The sequence below is a fragment of the Anomaloglossus baeobatrachus genome, chromosome 10 (genome assembly GCF_048569485.1).
Source record: "Anomaloglossus baeobatrachus isolate aAnoBae1 chromosome 10, aAnoBae1.hap1, whole genome shotgun sequence".
Taxonomy (NCBI): Eukaryota; Metazoa; Chordata; class Amphibia; order Anura; family Aromobatidae; genus Anomaloglossus; species Anomaloglossus baeobatrachus.
Window position 1 is genome coordinate 205432273 of NC_134362.1, and position 21938 is coordinate 205454210.

At 56.8% G+C, this 21938-nt stretch overlaps 1 protein-coding gene across 1 annotated transcript in view; it reads left to right on the forward strand.

Annotated features, from left to right (window-relative positions):
• PHKB (phosphorylase kinase regulatory subunit beta) overlaps positions 1 to 21938 on the forward strand; it is a 117667-nt gene that overhangs the window by 20515 nt on the left and 75214 nt on the right. The window contains exons 2-3 of the mRNA XM_075325442.1: positions 3999 to 4088; positions 15255 to 15393. Coding sequence (XP_075181557.1) covers positions 3999 to 4088; positions 15255 to 15393 — 229 coding nt within the window. The remainder of the gene's footprint in view (positions 1 to 3998; positions 4089 to 15254; positions 15394 to 21938) is intronic.

Below are 21938 nucleotides of genomic sequence, written 5' to 3' on the forward strand. Positions count from 1 at the left end.
ACCTGCTCTCCCTCCATAGCCACCCGCTCCCTCCCCCATATCCACCCGCTCCCTCCCCATATCCACCCGCTCCCTCCCCATATCCACCCGCTCCCTCCCCATATCCACCCGCTCCCTCCCCATATCCACACTCTCCCCCCCCATATCCACCCGCTCCCCCCCCCATAGCCACCCGCTCCCCCCCATAGCCACCCGCTCCCCCCCCCAATAGCCACCTGCTCCCCCCCCCAATAGCCACCTGCTCCCCCCCCAATAGCCACCTGCTCCCCCCCATATCCACCCGCTCCCTCCCCATATCCACCCGCTCCTTTTCCATATTCACCCGCTCCCCCCCATAGCCACATGGTCCCCCCCATAGCCACCCGTTCCCCCCCCCCCCATAGCCACCCGCTTTCCCCCCCATTGCCACCTGCTCTCCCCCCATATCCACCCGCTCCCCCCCCCCCATAGCCACCTGCTCCCCCCCCATAGCCACCTGCTCTCCCTCCATAGCCACCCGCTCCCTCCCCCTATCCACCCACTCCCTCCCCATATCCACCCGCTCCCCTCCCCATATCCACACTCTCTTCCCCCCATATTCACCCGCTCCCCCCCCCCCATAGCCACCCGCTCCCCCCCCATAGCCACCCGCTCCCCCCAATAGCCACCTGCTCCCCCCCAATAGCCACCTGCTCCCCCCCATATCCACCCGCTCCCTCCCCATATCCACCCGCTCCCTCCCCATATCCACCCGCTCCTTTTCCATATTCACCCGCCCCCCCCCATAGCCACATGGTCCCCCCCATAGCCACCCGTTCCCCCCCCCCCCATAGCCACCCGCTTCCCCCCCCCCATTGCCACCTGCTCTCCCTCCATAGCCACCCGCTCCCCCCCATATCCACCGTGTCAGATTTATTATCATCACCGCTGAAGTCATTTCATTATACAGTCATCAGCTGCTCCTCACACAAAGCCGCAAGAGTATTACACCAGAGACATAGAATTATCATACAGAATCAATCACCAGCAGAACAGTGAGTGCAGCTCTGGAGGATAATACAGGAGGTAACTCAGGATCAGTAATGTAATGTATGTACACAGTGACTGCACCAGCAGAATAGTGAGTGCAGCTCTGGAGTATAATACAGGAGGTAACTCAGGATCAGTAATGTATGTACACAGTGACTGCACCAGCAGAATAGTGAGTGCAGCTCTGGAGTATAATACAGGAGGTAACTCAGGATCAGTAATGTATGTACACAGTGACTGCACCAGCAGAATAGTGAGTGCAGCTCTGGGGTATAATACAGGAGGTAACTCAGGATCAGTAATGTATGTACACAGTGACTGCACCAGCAGAATAGTGAGTGCAGCTCTGGAGTATAATACAGGAGGTAACTCAGGATCAGTAATGTAATGTATGTACACAGTGACTGCACCAGCAGAATAGTGAGTGCAGCTCTGGAGTATAATACAGGAGGTAACTCAGGATCAGTAATGTATGTACACAGCGACTGCACCAGCAGAATAGTGAGTGCAGCTCAGAAGTGTAATACAGCCTGTATCTCAGGACCAGAGGTCAGTAGTGAGCTGTAACTGCAGAGTTGTGATTGCAGCTCTGGATGTGACTGGAGTATCAGTACAGATATGTCACCGTTTCTCCTGTGCGGTGTGAAGCTGTTTTGGCGCTGTGTGTTTCCGCTCGTCCTGTAGCGCCTGTGGTCCCCGGGGCTCGCGGTGCTGGCGCTCGGTGTACAGTCGCGGGCGCTCCCTTTACCTTGTTGCTTTTTCGCCCGGGCACGGAGCCGTTTGCTTTGAGCCGTCAGATGTTTGTTGCTAGGAGCCGGGCTGCGATTTGTGCAGAAATTAAAAAGGCAATTAAAATATTAATAGAAAGGCTTTAATTCCTTCGCAGCTAATGAAGCGCTGCATTTTTATTAGGCGCGTGTCTCCGCGAAGGAATATTAATTTTCTCCAAGCAGCGAGCGCAGACGGGGACAGAAGCTGCCGGAATCTCGCCGCTGCACAGGAGTTTAATGCTCTTTTTAGTTTTTGCAATATTTTTCCTGTATTGTTCTGTGCACAGATTCTCCAGTCACATCCGGAGCTGCAATCGGATTCTGCTGATTTCCAAATTCCTCATTGAGCACAATATCCTCAGTTATCCGCAGTCGAACGTTCTTCCTCTCTGTAATCACTACAACTCCCAGAATGCACAAGATCAGACACTGAGACAGCAGGGGGCTGGTGTGACTGGGGGTCTGCGGCCTCCTGTCCTGGGGGTCTGCGGCCTCCTGTCCTGGGGGTCTGCGGCCTCCTGTCCTGGGGGTCTGCGGCCTCCTGTCCTGGGGGTCTGCGGCCTCCTGTCCTGGGGGTCTGCGGGCCTCCTGTCCTGGGGGTCTGCGGCCTCCTGTCCTGGGGGTCTGCGGCCTCCTGTCCTGGGGGTCTGCGGCCTCCTGTCCTGGGGGTCTGCGGCCTCCTGTCCTGGGGGTCTGCGGCCTCCTGTCCTGGGGGTCTGCGGCCTCCTGTCCTGGGGGTCTGCGGCCTCCTGTCCTGGGGGTCTGCGGCCTCCTGTCCTGGGGGTCTGCGGCCTCCTGTCCTGGGGGTCTGCGGCCTCCTGTCCTGGGGGTCTGCGGCCTCCTGTCCTGGGGGTCTGCGGCCTCCTGTCCTGGGGGTCTGCGGCCTCCTGTCCTGGGGGTCTGCGGCCTCCTGTCCTGGGGGTCTGCGGCCTCCTGTCCTGGGGGTCTGCGGCCTCCTGTCCTGGGGGTCTGCGGCCTCCTGTCCTGGGGGTCTGCGGCCTCCTGTCCTGGGGGTCTGCGGCCTCCTGTCCTCTTGGTTTAGAGCTGGGGGTCTGCGGCCTCCTGTCCTCTTGGCTCAGAGCTGGTGGCTGCGGCCTCCTGTCCTCTTGGCTCAGAGCTGGTGGTCTGCGGCCTCCTGTCCTCTTGGCTTAGAGCTGGGGGTCTGCGGCCTCCTGTCCTCTTGGCTCAGAGCTGGGGGTCTGCGGCCTCCTGTCCTCTTGGCTCAGAGCTGGGGGTCTGCGGCCTCCTGTCCTCTTGGCTCAGAGCTGGGGGTCTGCGGCCTCCTGTCCTCTTGGCTCAGAGCTGGGGGTCTGCGGCCTCCTGTCCTCTTGGCTCAGAGCTGGGGGTCTGCGGCCTCCTGTCCTCTTGGCTCAGAGCTGGGGTTCTGCGGCCTCCTGTCCTCTTGGCTCAGAGCTGGGGGTCTGCGGCCTCCTGTTTTCTTGGCTCAGAGCTGGGGGTCTGCGGCCTCCTGTCCTCTTGGCTCAGAGCTGGGGGTCTGCGGCCTCCTGTCCTCTTGGCTCAGAGCTGGGGGTCTGCGGCCTCCTGTCCTCTTGGCTCAGAGCTGGGGGTCTGCGGCCTCCTGTTTTCTTGGCTCAGAGCTGGGGGTCTGCGGCCTCCTGTCCTCTTGGCTCAGAGCTGGGGGTCTGCGGCCTCCTGTCCTCTTGGCTCAGAGCTGGGGGTCTGCGGCCTCCTGTCCTCTTGGCCCAGAGCTGGGGGTCTGTACCCTTTTTGACACCCTATTCCCCCTGGCACCCCCTGCTGGATCAGTGTCTGCGCCCTCCATACTTTGTGATGTTTTATGTTTCGCCGGGAGCAGAGCGAGGAGCGATTCTCACCCCACTGTGATAAAAAAGGGAAAAGAAATCTAAATTATGAGCTTTTCAGCAAAAAAAAAAAAAACATGAAAAACCATGCAAATGAGGAGCAGTGCATTGTGGGAGCTGATATGACTGCTCTAAACTGCTGTATGTGGTCTGTGTGCAATGGGAACCAGCAGCAGTCTGATTACAGCTCTGGAGGAAAATGGCATAAAGTAGATTCAAAGCCAGCTCTGTGCACACCCCCTCCTCCAGATGAGGGGGGGTCTGCGGGGAGGGTGGGGGGGGTCTGCGAGGGGGGGGGGGGGTCTGCGGGGGTCCGTGTTCTGACATCTGTGCATGTATACAGTCGCAGGGTCTCTCCTCTCTCTGATTTCCTCCCCCCTCTCCTCTTTTTTTCCAGGTTCAGTCTATGAGCCCCTAAAAAGCATCGACCTCCCCCGTCCGGACAATGAGAGCCTGTGGGACAAGCTGGACCGGTACTACAGAATCGGTGAGCGTCCAAAAGTTATCCACAATAGCAGAGACCAGTGTCGCTGGCGCCCTCCTGATGCCCGTCCGCGGTGTCCCTTTAAACGCGGCGCGGCGTTGATGGAGTGGCGCGGAGGGCGGCGGTGGCTTTGGAGGAGACGATCTGTCAGCGCACATCTGGCGGCACGTGGCACTTATGTGCGGCAGCCTCTCATTTTCTTCCGCGCTGTGAAATTGCCTTTCTCTCCTTCGGGTCAGTGTGTTCTGCAGTCACATCGCTCACCGCCGGTCACATTAAATAAATGCATGATTACTATCCCGCGCGGACCCGCCGCCGCCGCACACAACAAATCATTGCCACAAATAAAAATGCATCGTGAAGTGTAATTTCACCTCGCGGGGACCGATGGGAGCGGAGGGCAGGCGGTGACGCTCCGGGGTACTGCTCTGTGTGCACCGTGCACTGCCGGCCCAGGTGATTGACAGGCGATTCTGAGGGGCGCAGCGGGGGAATTAGGGGGCCGGTCTTGGCTAAATGAAGAGTAATCATCCTACAATTGTGTAATTTGTAATATACTCTGGGCCTCACATCCTTAGAATTCTTAAGGTCTATTCTATCAGTAAATAGGTTTTGCAGCAGTTGATGTGCTTAATATGAGGTTTTGCAGCAGCTGAGTTGCATAGCACAAGGTTTTGCAGCAGCTGAGTTGCGTAGTACAGGGTTTTGCTGCAGCTGAGTTGCGTAGTGCGAGGTATGGCTGCAGCTGAGTTGCGTAGTACAGGGTTTTGCAGCAGCTGAGTTGCATAGCACTAGGTTTTGCAGCAGCTGAGTTGCGTAGTACAGGGTTTTGCAGCAGCTGAGTTGCGTAGTGCGAGGTTTTGCAGCAGCTGAGTTGCGTAGTGCGAGGGTTTGCAGCAGCTGAGTTGCGTAGTGCGAGGTTTCACAGCATTTAAGGTGCATAATATGACGTTTCGCAGCAGGTCATGTGTAGTACCTGCATACTGTGGGTCTGGCGCCCCTCGTCTCTGCGCACTTGGGGTCTGGCGCCCCTCGTCTCTGCGCACTTGGGGTCTGGCGCCCCTCGTCTCTGCGCACTCGGGGTCTGGCGCCCCTCGTCTCTGCGCACTCGGGGTCTGGCGCCCCTCGTCTCTGCGCACTCTGGGTCTGGCGCCCCTCGTCTCTGCGCACTCTGGGTCTGGCGCCCCTCGTCTCTGCGCACTCTGGGTCTGGCGCCCCTCGTCTCTGCGCACTCTGGGTCTGGCGCCCCTCGTCTCTGCGCACTCTGGGTCTGGCGCCCCTCGTCTCTGCGCACTCTGGGTCTGGCGCCCCTCGTCTCTGCGCACTCTGGGTCTGGCGCCCCTCGTCTCTGCGCACTCTGGGTCTGGCGCCCCTCGTCTCTGCGCACTCTGGGTCTGGCGCCCCTCGTCTCTGCGCACTCTGGGTCTGGCGCCCCTCGTCTCTGCGCACTCTGGGTCTGGCGCCCCTCGTCTCTGCGCACTCTGGGTCTGGCGCCCCTCGTCTCTGCGCACTCTGGGTCTGGCGCCCCTCGTCTCTGCGCACTCTGGGTCTGGCGCCCCTCGTCTCTGCGCACTCTGGGTCTGGCGCCCCTCGTCTCTGCGCACTCTGGGTCTGGCGCCCCTCGTCTCTGCGCACTCTGGGTCTGGCGCCCCTCGTCTCTGCGCACTCTGGGTCTGGCGCCCCTCGTCTCTGCGCACTCTGGGTCTGGCGCCCCTCGTCTCTGCGCACTCTGGGTCTGGCGCCCCTCGTCTCTGCGCACTCTGGGTCTGGCGCCCCTCGTCTCTGCGCACTCTGGGTCTGGCGCCCCTCGTCTCTGCGCACTCTGGGTCTGGCGCCCCTCGTCTCTGCGCACTCTGGGTCTGGCGCCCCTCGTCTCTGCGCACTCTGGGTCTGGCGCCCCTCGTCTCTGCGCACTCTGGGTCTGGCGCCCCTCGTCTCTGCGCACTCTGGGTCTGGCGCCCCTCGTCTCTGCGCACTCTGGGTCTGGCGCCCCTCGTCTCTGCGCACTCTGGGTCTGGCGCCCCTCGTCTCTGCGCACTCTGGGTCTGGCGCCCCTCGTCTCTGCGCACTCTGGGTCTGGCGCCCCTCGTCTCTGCGCACTCTGGGTCTGGCGCCCCTCGTCTCTGCGCACTCTGGGTCTGGCGCCCCTCGTCTCTGCGCACTCTGGGTCTGGCGCCCCTCGTCTCTGCGCACTCTGGGTCTGGCGCCCCTCGTCTCTGCGCACTCTGGGTCTGGCGCCCCTCGTCTCTGCGCACTCTGGGTCTGGCGCCCCTCGTCTCTGCGCACTCTGGGTCTGGCGCCCCTCGTCTCTGCGCACTCTGGGTCTGGCGCCCCTCGTCTCTGCGCACTCTGGGTCTGGCGCCCCTCGTCTCTGCGCACTCTGGGTCTGGCGCCCCTCGTCTCTGCGCACTCTGGGTCTGGCGCCCCTCGTCTCTGCGCACTCTGGGTCTGGCGCCCCTCGTCTCTGCGCACTCTGGGTCTGGCGCCCCTCGTCTCTGCGCACTCTGGGTCTGGCGCCCCTCGTCTCTGCGCACTCTGGGTCTGGCGCCCCTCGTCTCTGCGCACTCTGGGTCTGGCGCCCCTCGTCTCTGCGCACTCTGGGTCTGGCGCCCCTCGTCTCTGCGCACTCTGGGTCTGGCGCCCCTCGTCTCTGCGCACTCTGGGTCTGGCGCCCCTCGTCTCTGCGCACTCTGGGTCTGGCGCCCCTCGTCTCTGCGCACTCTGGGTCTGGCGCCCCTCGTCTCTGCGCACTCTGGGTCTGGCGCCCCTCGTCTCTGCGCACTCTGGGTCTGGCGCCCCTCGTCTCTGCGCACTCTGGGTCTGGCGCCCCTCGTCTCTGCGCACTCTGGGTCTGGCGCCCCTCGTCTCTGCGCACTCTGGGTCTGGCGCCCCTCGTCTCTGCGCACTCTGGGTCTGGCGCCCCTCGTCTCTGCGCACTCTGGGTCTGGCGCCCCTCGTCTCTGCGCACTCTGGGTCTGGCGCCCCTCGTCTCTGCGCACTCTGGGTCTGGCGCCCCTCGTCTCTGCGCACTCTGGGTCTGGCGCCCCTCGTCTCTGCGCACTCCGGGTCTGACCACACTCTGGTTCTGGCGCTCCTCCCCGAGCTGTCAGCGGCCGGTCCCCATGTGCGGCAGGCGCTGCTGCCTCCGCGGCTCGGTAATAACCCGTCTTGCTGGATGCAATCAGCGGCCATTGTCTGCGGCGCGGCGCTGCCGCTTTAGCTCATTTTGACAAGTCATTATCCAGAATTATAAACTGCAATTAAGAACTAATTTGAAGAACATTTCGTCTCCCCCCGTCCGCGGCCGCCGCCAAATAAATCTATAATTGCCGGGTTATTATAATTGTGTTTAAGAGGAAGTGAACGTATCTCACAAGCGGCGGCCTCACATCTCCGGGCCGGGGGTGGGGCCATGACGCGGCCCCTGGGTAATGTTGTCCTACAGTGTACAAGTCTTAGGGTAAAAGCTGCGGCCCCAGGAACACAGTATATAGCATTGTACATGTGCTGAGTGCTGGAGGACACACATGCTCAGTCCCCTCCACCTAATGAGCTGAGTGCTGGAGGACACACACGCTCAGTCCCCTCCACCTAATGAGCAGAGTGCTGGAGGACACACACGCTCTGTCCCCTCCACCTAATGAGCAGAGTGCTGGAGGACACACACGCTCTGTCCCCTCCACCTAATGAGCAGAGTGCTGGAGGACACACACGATCAGTCCCCTCCACCTAATGAGCAGCGTGCTGGAGGACACACACGATCAGTCCCCTCCACCTAATGAGCCGAATGCTGGAGGACACACGCTCTGTCCCCTCCACCTAGTGAGCCGAGTGCTGGAGGACACACACGCTCGGTCCCCTCCACCTAATGAGCAGCGTGCTGGAGGACACACATGCTCAGTCCCCTCCACCTAATGAGCTGAGTGCTGGAGGACACACACGCTCAGTCCACTCCACCTAATGAGCAGAGTGCTGGAGGACACACACGCTCAGTCCCCTCCAAATAATGAGCTGAGTGCTGGAGGACACACACGCTCAGTCCCCTCCACCTAATGAGCTGAGTGCTGGAGGACACACACGCTCAGTCCCCTCCACCTAATGAGCAGAGTGCTGGAGGACACACACGCTCGGTCCCCTCCACCTAATGAGCAGCGTGCTGGAGGACACACATGCTCAGTCCCCTCCACCTAATGAGCTGAGTGCTGGAGGACACACACGCTCAGTCCCCTCCACCTAATGAGCAGAGTGCTGGAGGACACACACGCTCAGTCCCCTCCACCTAATGAGCAGAGTGCTGGAGGACACACACGCTCAGTCCCCTCCACCTAATGATCCGAATGCTGGAGGACACACACGCTCAGTCCCCTCCACCTAATGAGCAGAGTGCTGGAGGACACACACGCTCAGTCCCCTCCACCTAGTGAGCCAAGTGCTGTAGAAGACACACGCTCAGTCCCCTCCACCTAATGAGCCGAGTGCTGGAGGACACACACGCTCAGTCCCCTCCACCTAATGAGCCGAGTGCTGGAGGACACACACGCTCAGTCCCCCTCCACCTAATGAGCCGAGTGCTGGAGGACACACACGCTCAGTCCCCTCCACCTAATGAGCAGAGTGCTGGAGGACACACACGCTCAGTCCCCTCCACCTAATGAGCAGAGTGCTGGAGGACACACACGCTCAGTCCCCTCCACCTAATGAGCAGAGTGCTGGAGGACACACACGCTCAGTCCCCTCTACCTAATGAGCAGAGTGCTGGAGGTCAGATCCAATAGAAATCACTTTCTGCTTGTCAGGTAAGGAGCGGAGTCTCTGCAGTACATGGCAGAGGAGACTACTACAGGGGAACTAATAAGAGCCTGAGCGTCAGCTGCCAGAAGGGGAAGGAGATTGATTATATAATATAGTGTATTCTTTATGCTTTAGACACTGTGTGGTTTGTTCCCTATTATAATTAATTGAATCCTCCAACATCCGGGACCGGCGGATCACTGCCAGATTGAGAAAAAAATCCGAATCTGCTTCAGATTCCGGTGCCCATATAAGTCTATGGGGACCAGAATCCGGAGATAATTTTTTTTCTGGAGGGGATGGGGGGGTAGGAGCGCGTGCGGTTACTCACCCGAGGCTGTGTCATGGCGGCACTCCTTCCGGGTCACGCTTTTCCTTTCCGGAGCCGACAATTCAATATTCATTGCTTTGCCCGCCCACCGCCACATGTAATTGGTTGCAGTTAGATGCGCCCCCCCACCCTGAGTGGCAGCGTGTCAGCTGACTGCAACCAATCACAGGCGGCAGGACGACCGATGGGCGGGGAAAGCAGTGAAACTGTCTGCGGGTCAGTATGGTGACCGTGCATGTGTTTTTTTTTTTGCTTTTTTTTTTTTTTAATTTACATTAAAAAAAAAAAACGTGCGGACCCCTCTAATTTTGATACCCAGCCAAGATAAAGTCGGCTGGGGGCTGGTATATCCTCAGCCCGCAGTCTCCCGGTATTGCTGTATTTATTAGATGTGACAATCCCGGTGTTTTACCGGCTCTTCCCGTTGCCCTGGTGCGGTGGCAATCTGGGTAATAAGGGGTTAATAGCAGCGCACAGCTGCTACTAAACCCCAGGTTGTGATGGCACAGGCGTCTATATGAGATACCTGCGTCACTAACCTGTAAATGAAAGTAAATATAGTGCGCTGTACTCCACCTGTCCGCCCCCCGGTGTGTCCGTGCCGCACTATACTCCACCTGTCCGCCCCCCGGTGTGTCCGTGCCGCGCTGTACTCCACCTGTCCGCCCCCCGGTGTGTCCGTGCCGCGCTGTACTCCACCTGTCCGCCCCCCGGTGTGTCCGTGCCGCGCTGTACTCCATTTGTCCGCCCCCCGGTGTGTCCGTGCAGCGCTGTACTCCACCTGTCCGTTGTGTCCATGCCGCGCTGTACTCCACCTGTCCGTCGTGTCCGTGCCTCGCTGTACTTCATCTGTCCGTCGTGGCTGCGCTGTACTCCACCTGTCCGTCGTGTCCGTGTCGCGCTGTACTCCTCCTGTCCGTCGTGTCCGCGCCGCGCTGTACTCCACCTGTCCGTCGTGTCCGCGCCGCGCTGTACTCCACCTGTCCGTCGTGTCCTTGCCGCGCTGTACTCCACCTGTCCGTCGTGTCCGCGCCGCGCTGTACTCCACCTGTCCGTCGTGTCCGTGTCGCGCTGTACTCCACCTGTCCGTCGTGTCCGCGCCGCGCTGTACTCCACCTGTCCGTCGTGTCCGCGCCGCGCTGTACTCCACCTGTCCGTCGTGTCCGTGTCGCGCTGTACTCCACCTGTCCGTCGTGTCCGCGCCGCGCTGTACTCCACCTGTCCGTCGTGTCCGCGCCGCGCTGTACTCCACCTGTCCGTCGTGTCCGTGTCGCGCTGTACTCCACCTGTCCGTCGTGTCCGTGTCGCGCTGTACTCCACCTGTCCGTCGTGTCCGTGTCGCGCTGTACTCCACCTGTCCGTCGTGTCCGCGTCGCGCTGTACTCCACCTGTCCGTCGTGTCCGCGCCGCGCTGTACTCCACCTGTCCGTCGTGTCCGCGCCGCGCTGTACTCCACCTGTCCGTCGTGTCCGTGTCGCGCTGTACTCCACCTGTCCGTCGTGTCCTTGTCGCGCTGTACTCCACCTGTCCGTCGTGTCCGCGCCGCGCTGTACTCCACCTGTCCGTCGTGTCCGCGCCGCGCTGTACTCCACCTGTCCGTCGTGTCCGTGTCGCGCTGTACTCCACCTGTCCGCCGCCTGCGTCTTGTATCCGTTTTTCCATCGCCGGTTGCTGCGCAGGGTTGAAGGACGGAGACTTCAGACATAATTACATTCATAGACGCATTAATTTGTTAATCAGCAGATTGCGCCCGACCTAATGAAAGGCGCGAGATGGGATCGTAATGAGGCGGTAATTGCCGTGATTAACATTTATTTTTATCTGACACTCCACATCCCGCCGACTCCTGACATAACAGGGCCGACGTCTCCCCAGGTGACGCTCTATTTACCCGCCCTTTAATTTTCTCCATTTAATATGCTAAAATTAATCCCTTCTGGAAGTTTCTTTGTGTTTGAAGAATGAAAAAGAATCAGAAATTTCTGTGAATTCGTCAGAGCCGATGAGCAGCAGCCGCCCCCCCTCCCCCCATCTACAGGCGGATTTGGTGCAGTCCGTGCAGTGTCGGTGCTGACTCCCAGCAAACTGTCCGGACAAACCATCTGCAGCAGGGGACGGAGGAGGTGTGTCTGGGTCCACAGCTCGGGATACATAATGACACTGACACCCGGGGTACAGGATGATGACGCTGACACCCGGGGTACAGGATGATGACGCTGACGCTCGGGGTACAGGATGATGACGCTGACACCCGGGGTACAGGATGATGACGCTGACACCCGGGGTACAGGATGATGACGCTGACACCCGGGGTACAGGATGATGACGCTGACACCCGGGGTACAGGATGATGACGCTGACACCCGGGGTACAGGATGATGACGCTGACACCCGGGGTACAGGATGATAACGCTGACACCCGGGGTACAGGATGATGACGCTGACGCTCGGGGTACAGGATGATGACGCTGACACCCGGGGTACGGGAGGATGACGCTGACACTCGGGTACAGGATGATGACGCTGACGCTCGGGGTACAGGATGATGACGCTGACACCCGGGGTACGGGAGGATGACGCTGACACTCGGGTACAGGATGATGACGCTGACACCCGGGGTACAGGATGATGACGCTGACACCCGGGGTACAGGATGATGACGCTGACGCTCGGGGTACAGGATGATGACGCTGACGCTCGGGGTGCGGGAGGATGACGCTGACGCTCGGGGTGCGGGAGGATGATGCTGACGCTCGGGGTACAGGATGATGACGCTGACACTCGGGTACAGGATGATGACGCTGACGCTCGGGGTACAGGATAATGACACTGACACTCGGGTACAGGATGATGACGCTGACACTCGGGGTACAGGATGATGACGCTGACACTCGGGGTACAGGATGATGACGCTGACACTCGGGGTGCGGGAGGATGACGCTGACGCTCGGGGTACAGGATGATGACGCTGACACCCGGGGTACAGGATGATGACACTGACGCCCGGGGTACAGGATGATGACGCTGACGCTCGGGGTACGGGATGATGACGCTGACACCCGGGGTACAGGATGATGACGCTGACACCCGGGGTACAGGATGATGACGCTGACACCCGGGGTACAGGATGATGACGCTGACGCTCGGGGTACAGGATGATGACGCTGACACTGGGGGTACAGGATGATGACGCTGACGCTCAGGGTACAGGATGATGACGCTGACACCCGGGGTACAGGATGATGACGCTGACACCCGGGGTACAGGATGATGACGCTGACACTGGGGGTACAGGATGATGACGCTGACGCTCAGGGTACAGGATGATGACGCTGACACTCGGGTACAGGATGATGACGCTGACACTCGGGTACAGGATGATGACGCTGACACTCGGGTACAGGATGATGACGCTGACACTCGGGGTACAGGATGATGACGCTGACACTCGGGGTACAGGATGATGACGCTGACACTCGGGGTACAGGATGATGACGCTGACACTCGGGTACAGGATGATGACGCTGACGCTCGGGGTACAGGATGATGATGCTGACACCCGGGGTACAGGATGATGACGCTGACGCCCGGGGTACAGGATGATGACGCTGACGCTCGGGGTACGGGATGATGACGCTGACACCCGGGGTACAGGATGATGACGCTGACACCCGGGGTACAGGATGATGACGCTGACACCCGGGGTACAGGATGATGACGCTGACACCCGGGGTACAGGATGATGACACTGACACCCGGGGTACAGGATGATGACGCTGACGCTCGGGGTACAGGATGATGACGCTGACACTCGGGTACAGGATGATGACGCTGACACTCGGGTACAGGATGATGACGCTGACACTCGGGTACAGGATGATGACGCTGACACTCGGGGTACAGGATGATGACGCTGACACTCGGGTACAGGATGATGACGCTGACACTCGGGGTACAGGATGATGACGCTGACACTCGGGTACAGGATGATGACGCTGACGCTCGGGGTACAGGATGATGACGCTGACACTCGGGTACAGGATGATGACGCTGACACTCGGGTACAGGATGATGACGCTGACACTCGGGGTACAGGATGATGACGCTGACACTCGGGTACAGGATGATGACGCTGACACTCGGGGTACAGGATGATGACGCTGACACTCGGGTACAGGATGATGACGCTGACACTCGGGGTACGGGAGGATGACGCTGACACTCGGGGTACGGGAGGATGACGCTGACGCTCGGGGTACAGGATGATGACGCTGACACTCGGGGTACGGGAGGATGACGCTGACACTCGGGGTACGGGAGGATGACGCTGACACTCGGGGTACGGGAGGATGACGCTGACACTCGGGGTACAGGATGATGACGCTGACACTCGGGTACAGGATGATGACGCTGACACTCGGGGTACAGGATGATGACGCTGACACTCGGGTACAGGATGATGACGCTGACGCTCGGGGTACAGGATGATGACGCTGACACTCGGGGTACAGGATGATGACGCTGACACTCGGGGTACAGGATGATGACGCTGACACTCGGGGTACAGGATGATGACGCTGACACTCGGGGTACAGGATGATGACGCTGACACTCGGGTACAGGATGATGACGCTGACACTCGGGGTACGGGAGGATGACGCTGACACTCGGGGTACGGGAGGATGACGCTGACGCTCGGGGTACAGGATGATGACGCTGACACTCGGGGTACGGGAGGATGACGCTGACACTCGGGGTACGGGAGGATGACGCTGACACTCGGGGTACGGGAGGATGACGCTGACACTCGGGGTACGGGAGGATGACGCTGACACTCGGGGTACGGGAGGATGACGCTGACACTCGGGTACAGGATGATGACGCTGACACTCGGGTACAGGATGATGACGCTGACACTCGGGGTACAGGATGATGACGCTCGGGGTGCGGGAGGATGACGCTGACGCTCGGGGTGCGGGAGGATGACGCTGACGCTCGGGGTGCGGGAGGATGACGCTGACGCTCGGGGTGCGGGAGGATGACGCTGACACTCGGGGTACAGGATGATGACGCTGACACTCTGGGTACAGGATGATGACGCTGACACTGGGGGTACAGGATGATGACGCTGACACTCGGGGTACGGGAGGATGACGCTGACACTCGGGGTACGGGAGGATGACGCTGACACTCGGGGTACGGGAGGATGACGCTGACGCTCGGGGTACGGGAGGATGACGCTGACGCTCGGGGTACGGGAGGATGACGCTGACGCTCGGGGTACGGGATGGCGCTGACGCTCGGGGTACGGGATGACGCTGACTCTCGGGGTACGGGGTGACGCTGGCGCTCGGGCTCAGGGCTGTGGGACTCTGCTCGCCCTGTGTAAGGACTGATAATGGGGTGATGATGCCTTCGCGCTCGTGGTGCCTTATCGGAGCAGGTTTTCGGGCCTTTGTGTCGGCCTGTCTCGCGGTGGACTCGTCTCGCCCGGAGAGCGCGTACAGCCGGCGTTCTGAAGACAGTGGAATAATTAGCGCATTCATGGCTCAGTGCGCGGCGGCCATGACTGATGCCGGAGAGCTCTGCTGAGAGACTGTCTGCAGCCGGAGAAGCTGCAGCCGCTCGGACTGAATACTAATGACGCGCGTCTGCCGCGATAAATGAGCTGTGATAGCGGTGAACTCTGCAATACTCTATTAGCGCAGGCAGCGGATCAGGGGAACATCGGGGGTGCCGCGTCTCCTCCGGCAGAAAACATCACCCTCCAACAATCCACGTCCTTCACTCGTCCTCTCCTGGAGGGGCCTAGTATCATCCAACATGGCCGCTTTCCTCCCTCAACAGCGCCCCTCCTGTCACCAGGCTGAATCAGGTATGGCATCTCTGCCCCATTACAGTACATGATGCAGTACCACATTCATCCTGCGCACAGGGTGGCGCTGTTTATGGATGATGGCGGACGTGTTTCTCCTGTACGGCCCAGCAGGCGATTTACACAATTTATTAATTGCATCTTTTTATATTTTCCTTTTTCTCTTTTCCAGTGAAAATCACAGTCCTGGGCTTCCAGAGTCCGACCACCGGCCTATTCCCCACCGAGACGGTCGGCGACTGCAAGAAGGCCAAGATCCATGACAGTCTGTACTGCGCTGCCAGCATCTGGGCTCTGGCTCTCGCCTACAGGTAAATCCTCTCCTCTGGATCAGGGGTCCTTCTCGGGGGTCCCAGCAGGACCAATAACCTATAGGCGCCTGTACACACAGGAGGAAAGCTCTCCCAATCTGATAATCTTAGCATGGGCCCAGCAGAGATCATGGGGTGGGCCTACGGAGAACATGGACGGAGGGGCCTAGCAGAGAAGAGGGATGGAGGGGGCCCAGCAGAGATCATGGGGGAGCCTGCAGAGAACAGGGATGGAGGGGCCCCGAATAGATCATGGTGTGGGCCTGTGGAAAACATGGACGGAGGGGCCCAGCAGAGAAGAGGGATGGAAGGGCACAGCAGAGATCATGGGGTGAGCCCGTGGACAACCGAGACGGAGGGGCCCAGCAGAGATCAGGGGGGAGTCTGCGGAGAACAGGGATGGAGGGGCCCAGCAGAGATCATGGGGTGGGCCTGCGAAGAACAGGGATGGAGGGGCCCAGCAGAGATCATGGGGTAGGCCCAGCAGAGAAGAGGGCTGAAGGGGCCCAGCAGAGATCATGGGGTGGGCCTGCGAAGAACAGGGATGGAGGGGCCCAGCAGAGATCATGGGGTGGGCCTGCGAAGAACAGGGATGGAGGGGCCCAGCAGAGACTATGGGGTAGGCCTGCGAAGAACAGGGATGGAGGGGCCCAGCAGAGACTATGGGGTAGGCCCAGCAGAGAAGAGGGCTGGAGGGGCCCAGCAGAGACCATGGGGAGGGGGGGGGGGCTGCAGAGAACAGAGACTGAGGGGCCCAGCAGAGACCATGGGGGGGGGGCCTGCAGAGAACATGGATGGAGGGGCACAGCAGAGATCATGGGGTAGGCCTGCAGAGAACATGGATGGAGGGGCCCAGCAGGAATCGTGGGGTGGGCCTTGTAGTTATACAAGATTTGGAAATAATGGCAAGTATCTAAGGCTTGAGGATGGTCGCTCCTCACAGTGCACATTTGTGCCAGAGACTGAACAAGCAGGAAATGTTTTAGGATTTGAATCTGCAGAATTGTGATTTCAGCTCTGAAGTGTAAGCCCAGCACATGTCACTGGATGGTTCTCCGGGCTGTGCCATCGCTGTGTGACAGACGCCGGTGCGGGGCCGGGGTTGGATGATGATTCTGGATCGTTACGTCCTCACCTTGGTGACACTTTTTGCGGTCCCTGTCCCTTCTCATGTCTGCGCTGACCGTGACGCGTCGTTCCTCTCGCTGTGGGATTGCAGATATTGATCCGGCCTCTTCACGGCTCCCCGCGGCTTCAGCAGTCATTAGGGCTGATCCGGCTTCTTTCCCGCGGCTGACAGGCGTGCGGCGCAGTTAGGAGCGTTCAGCCGCCGGCGCCGTCGTGTCACATCACAATGATTTGTTGTGTCGCCGCTGACGGTCGGAGTTCCGCTCTTCTCTCAGGTCCCGTGACATCGAGACTCGTCTCACCCCGGGGGGAATTCATGGAGCGGCCGAACCCGTGACCGGCTGAGGAGGAGGAGGATCCCGGTGCATATAGCACGCAACCGTGCAGGAACGCTCACGCCATGGCGCCTCCTCCTGTCTGTTCACGGGTTTCAGCCGTCATTCCAGTTTTTCCGCGTTTTGTCGTCGTTTCTCGGCAGAAAATTACTATTTGTAACGTCTGTAATTTGCAGCTTGTTTTTGGATTTACTCCTTTTGCAGCAGCATCTCCCCCCTCCCCCCCTCCCATTACCCTGAGTGCGGCCCCTCGGTGCGGAGGATACGGATCGCGCCTGACGACCATTACAATTTGGCCGCTGATTTACACATTGTAATCAAAGACTCCGGGAATTATTTCACTTGTGTTGAGCACTTTAGCTTTAATCCACGAGAAAGCGGCGTTGTGCGGCTGCCCGGCAATTACCGCCTCTAACGCCAATGTCTTTCTATTACCACATTATGGCTGATGCCTCCATTGTGCATCTCCACGCTCCGAGGCTTAGAATGACGGCTTTGTAAAAAACCTAAAATAGCGACACAAAAGGGATTGAGAACTGAACTGCTCATCCCCCGTGGAGTCCGGGCCTGCGGGGAAATCATAATTCACATTACAAGGGAAGGTAATAACTGGTGTTTACTGCCAATATAAATATCTCATCACGGCGTGTAAACCGGCGTATGTATGTACAGCCAGAGCTGCACTCACTATTCTGCTGGGGAAGTCACTGTGTACATATATTACATTACTGAATTATACTCCAGAGCTGCACTCACTATGCTGCTGGTGCAGTCACTGTGTACATACATTACATTACTGATCCTGAGTTACCTCCTGTGTTATACTCCAGAGCTGCACTCACTATTCTGCTGGTGCAGTCACTGTGTACATACATTACATTACTGATCCTGAGTTACCTCCTGTATGATACTCCAGAGCTGCACTCACTATTCTGCTGGTGAAGTCACTGTGTACATATATTACATTACTGAATTATACTCCAGAGCTGCACTCACTATGCTGCTGGTGCAGTCACTGTGTACATACATTACATTACTGATCCTGAGTTAACTCCTTATTATACTCTAGAGCTGCACTCACTATTCTGCTGGTGCAGTCACTGTGTACATACATTACTGATCCTGAGTTACCTCCTGTATTATACTCCAGAGCTGTACTCACTATTCTGCTGGTGCAGTCACTGTGTACATACATTACTGATCCTGAGTTACCTCCTGTATTGCACTCCAGAGCTGCACTCACTATTCTGCTGGTGCAGTCACTGTGTACATACATTACATTACTGATCCTGAGTTACCTCCTGTATTATACTCCAGAGCTGCACTCACTATTCTGCTGGTGCAGTCACTGTGTACATACATTACATTACTGATCCTGAGTTACCTCCTGTATTATACTCCAGAGCTGCACTCACTATTCTGCTGGTGCAGTCACTGTGTACATACATTACATTACTGATCCTGAGTTACATCCTGTGTTATACTCCAGAGCTGAACTCACTATTCTGCTGGTGCAGTCACTGTGTACATACATTACATTACTGATCCTGAGTTACATCCTGTGTTATACTCCAGAGCTGAACTCACTATTCTGCTGGTGCAGTCACTGTATACATCCATTAAATTACTGATCCTGAGTTAAGTCCTTATTATACTCTAGAGCTGCACTCACTATTCTGCTGGTGCAGTCACTGTGTACATACATTACTGATCCTGAGTTACCTCCTGTATTGTACTCCAGAGCTGCACTCACTATTCTGCTGGTGCAGTCACTGTGTACATACATTACATTACTGATCCTGAGTTACCTCCTGTATTATACTCCAGAGCTGCACTCACTATTCTGCTGGTGCAGTCACTGTGTACATACATTACATTACTGATCCTGAGTTACCTCCTGTATTATACTCCAGAGCTGCACTCACTATTCTGCTGGTGCAGTCACTGTGTACATACATTACATTACTGATCCTGAGTTACCTCCTGTATTATACTCCAGAGCTGCACTCCCTGTTCTGCTGGTGCAGTCACTGTGTACATACATTACTGATCCTGAGTTACCTCCTGTATTATACTCCAGAGCTGTGCTCACTATTCTGCTGGTGCAGTCACTGTGTACATACATTACATTACTGATCCTGAGTTACCTCCTGTATTATACTCCAGAGCTGTGCTCACTATTCTGCTGGTGCAGTCACTCAGTTATGTGCCTGTTCCTTTTCCCTGCCCTGATACATTCCACCCTGGCAGATCTTGGGCCCGGGCATGGATGGCACCAGGAGGAGCAGCCGGGGGTCGGAGTCTGTGCCCCCCATCTTTGTAGTGACGGTCACCAGGGGTTTGGTGATTTTGGGGACCCCCTGATCCTCAGCCGTGTCCTGTCCTCACATGTGCAGTATAAGGGGTGATAGTTGTAGGGGCGCATGTTTGTTTTTCAGGTTTTCATCTCACGCATCGTACAGTAAGGCTAATTAATTTACCCCCCCAAATCAGTAATTTGGGGGTGCAGGAAGGAAGGGGCAGTGATCAGATCTGCGCTCTCGTACGGGTCGGTAGGATATATCCCCCGCTGCGTGCAGAGGACGCGGATATTAGGAGGATATTGTGTATTCCATTGGCTCCTTATTGCAGGTTTGGAGGGAGGAGGGGCGGGGGGCTCGTGTGTCCTCCATCCTCGCGCTTGGAGGGACGCTGGCGGTTCGCTCACGAGCGCGTGCAGGTGCTGCGGCGTGTGCTGCGCAGAGCGGCGGCTCCTTGTGATGAATTATTTACAGCGTATTGACAGACTCCATAATACAGTGAGATGATAATCGCCTTCCCTGCACAAATCTGCAGGAGCATCGCTCCCCTCCACCACCGAGCGGCTAATTACATGCACCGAATGCCGAATATATATATCCCCTCCTGTATAGAGAAGATTCCCCCCCGATACCGCGCTCCGACTGCTGCTGTGTTACCATTCATCTCAGCGGGCAACCGAGCGATAGACGATGGGGGCAACAAAATCACTCCGAATATGTATGATCGGGCATCAGAGGCGCCTAACACCGGCATCACTGCACATTGCACGCCATTATCCATTATTCTCCTGCTTGTTACTGATCCTGAGTTACCTCCTGTATTATACCCCAGAGCTGCACTCACTATTCTGCTGGTGCAGTCACTGTGTACATACATTACATTACTTATCCTGTATTATACTCCAGAGCTGCACTCACTATTCTGCTGGTGCAGTCACTGTGCACATACATTACATTACTGATCCTGAGTTACCTCCTGTATTATACTCCAGAGCTGCACTCACTATTCTGCTGGTGCAGTCACTGTGTACATTACATTACTGATCCTGAGTTACCTCCTGTATTATACTCCAGAGCTGCACTCACTATTCTGCTGGTGCAGTCACTGTGTACATTACATTACTGATCCTGAGTTACCCCCTGTATTATACTCCAGAGCTGTACTCACTATTCTGCTGGTGCAGTCACTGTGTACAAACATTACTGATCCTGAGTTACCTCCTGTATTATACTCCAGAGCTGCACTCACTATTCTGCTGGTGCAGTCACTGTGTACATACATTACTGATCCTGAGTTACCTCCTGTATTATACTCCAGAGCTGCACTCACTATTCTGCTGGTGCAGTCACTGTGTACATACATTACTGATCCTGAGTTACCTCCTGTATTATACTCCAGAGCTGTACTCACTATTCTGCTGGTGCAGTCACTGTGTACATACATTACTGATCCTGAGTTACCTCCTGTATTATACTCCAGAGCTGTACTCACTATTCTGCTGGTGCAGTCACTGTGTACATACATTACTGATCCTGAGTTACCTCCTGTATTATGCTCCAGAGCTGCACTCACTATTCTGCTGGTGCAGTCACTGTGTACATACATTACATTACTGATCCTGAGTTACCTCCTGTATTATACTTCAGAGCTGCACTCACTATTCTGCTGGTGCGGTCACTGTGTACATACATTACATTACTGATCCTGTATTATACTCCAGAGCTGCACTCACTATTCTGCTGGTGCAGTCACTGTGCACATACATTACATTACTGATCCTGAGTTACCTCCTGTATTATACTCCAGAGCTGCACTCACTATTCTGCTGGTGCAGTCACTGTGCACATACATTACATTACTGATCCTGAGTTACCTCCTGTATTATACTCCAGAGATGCACTCACTATTCTGCTGGTGCAGTCACTGTGTACATACATTACATTACTGATCCTGAGTTACCTCCTGTATTATACTCCAGAGCTGCACTCACTATTCTGCTGGTGCAGTCACTGTGTACAAACATTACTGATCCTGAGTTACCTCCTGTATTATACTCCAGAGCTGCACTCACTATTCTGCTGGTGCAGTCACTGTGTACATACATTACTGATCCTGAGTTACCCCCTGTATTATACTCCAGAGCTGTACTCACTATTCTGCTGGTGCAGTCACTGTGTACAAACATTACTGATCCTGAGTTACCTCCTGTATTATACTCCAGAGCTGCACTCACTATTCTGCTGGTGCAGTCACTGTGTACATACATTACTGATCCTGAGTTACCTCCTGTATTATACTCCAGAGCTGTACTCACTATTCTGCTGGTGCAGTCACTGTGTACAAACATTACTGATCCTGAGTTACCTCCTGTATTATACTCCAGAGCTGCACTCACTATTCTGCTGGTGCAGTCACTGTGTACATACATTACTGATCCTGAGTTACCTCCTGTATTATACTCCAGAGCTGCACTCACTATTCTGCTGGTGCAGTCACTGTGTACATACATTACTGATCCTGAGTTACCTCCTGTATTATACTCCAGAGCTGTACTCACTATTCTGCTGGTGCAGTCACTGTGTACATACATTACTGATCCTGAGTTACCTCCTGTATTATACTCCAGAGCTGTACTCACTATTCTGCTGGTGCAGTCACTGTGTACATACATTACTGATCCTGAGTTACCTCCTGTATTATGCTCCAGAGCTGCACTCACTATTCTGCTGGTGCAGTCACTGTGTACATACATTACATTACTGATCCTGAGTTACCTCCTGT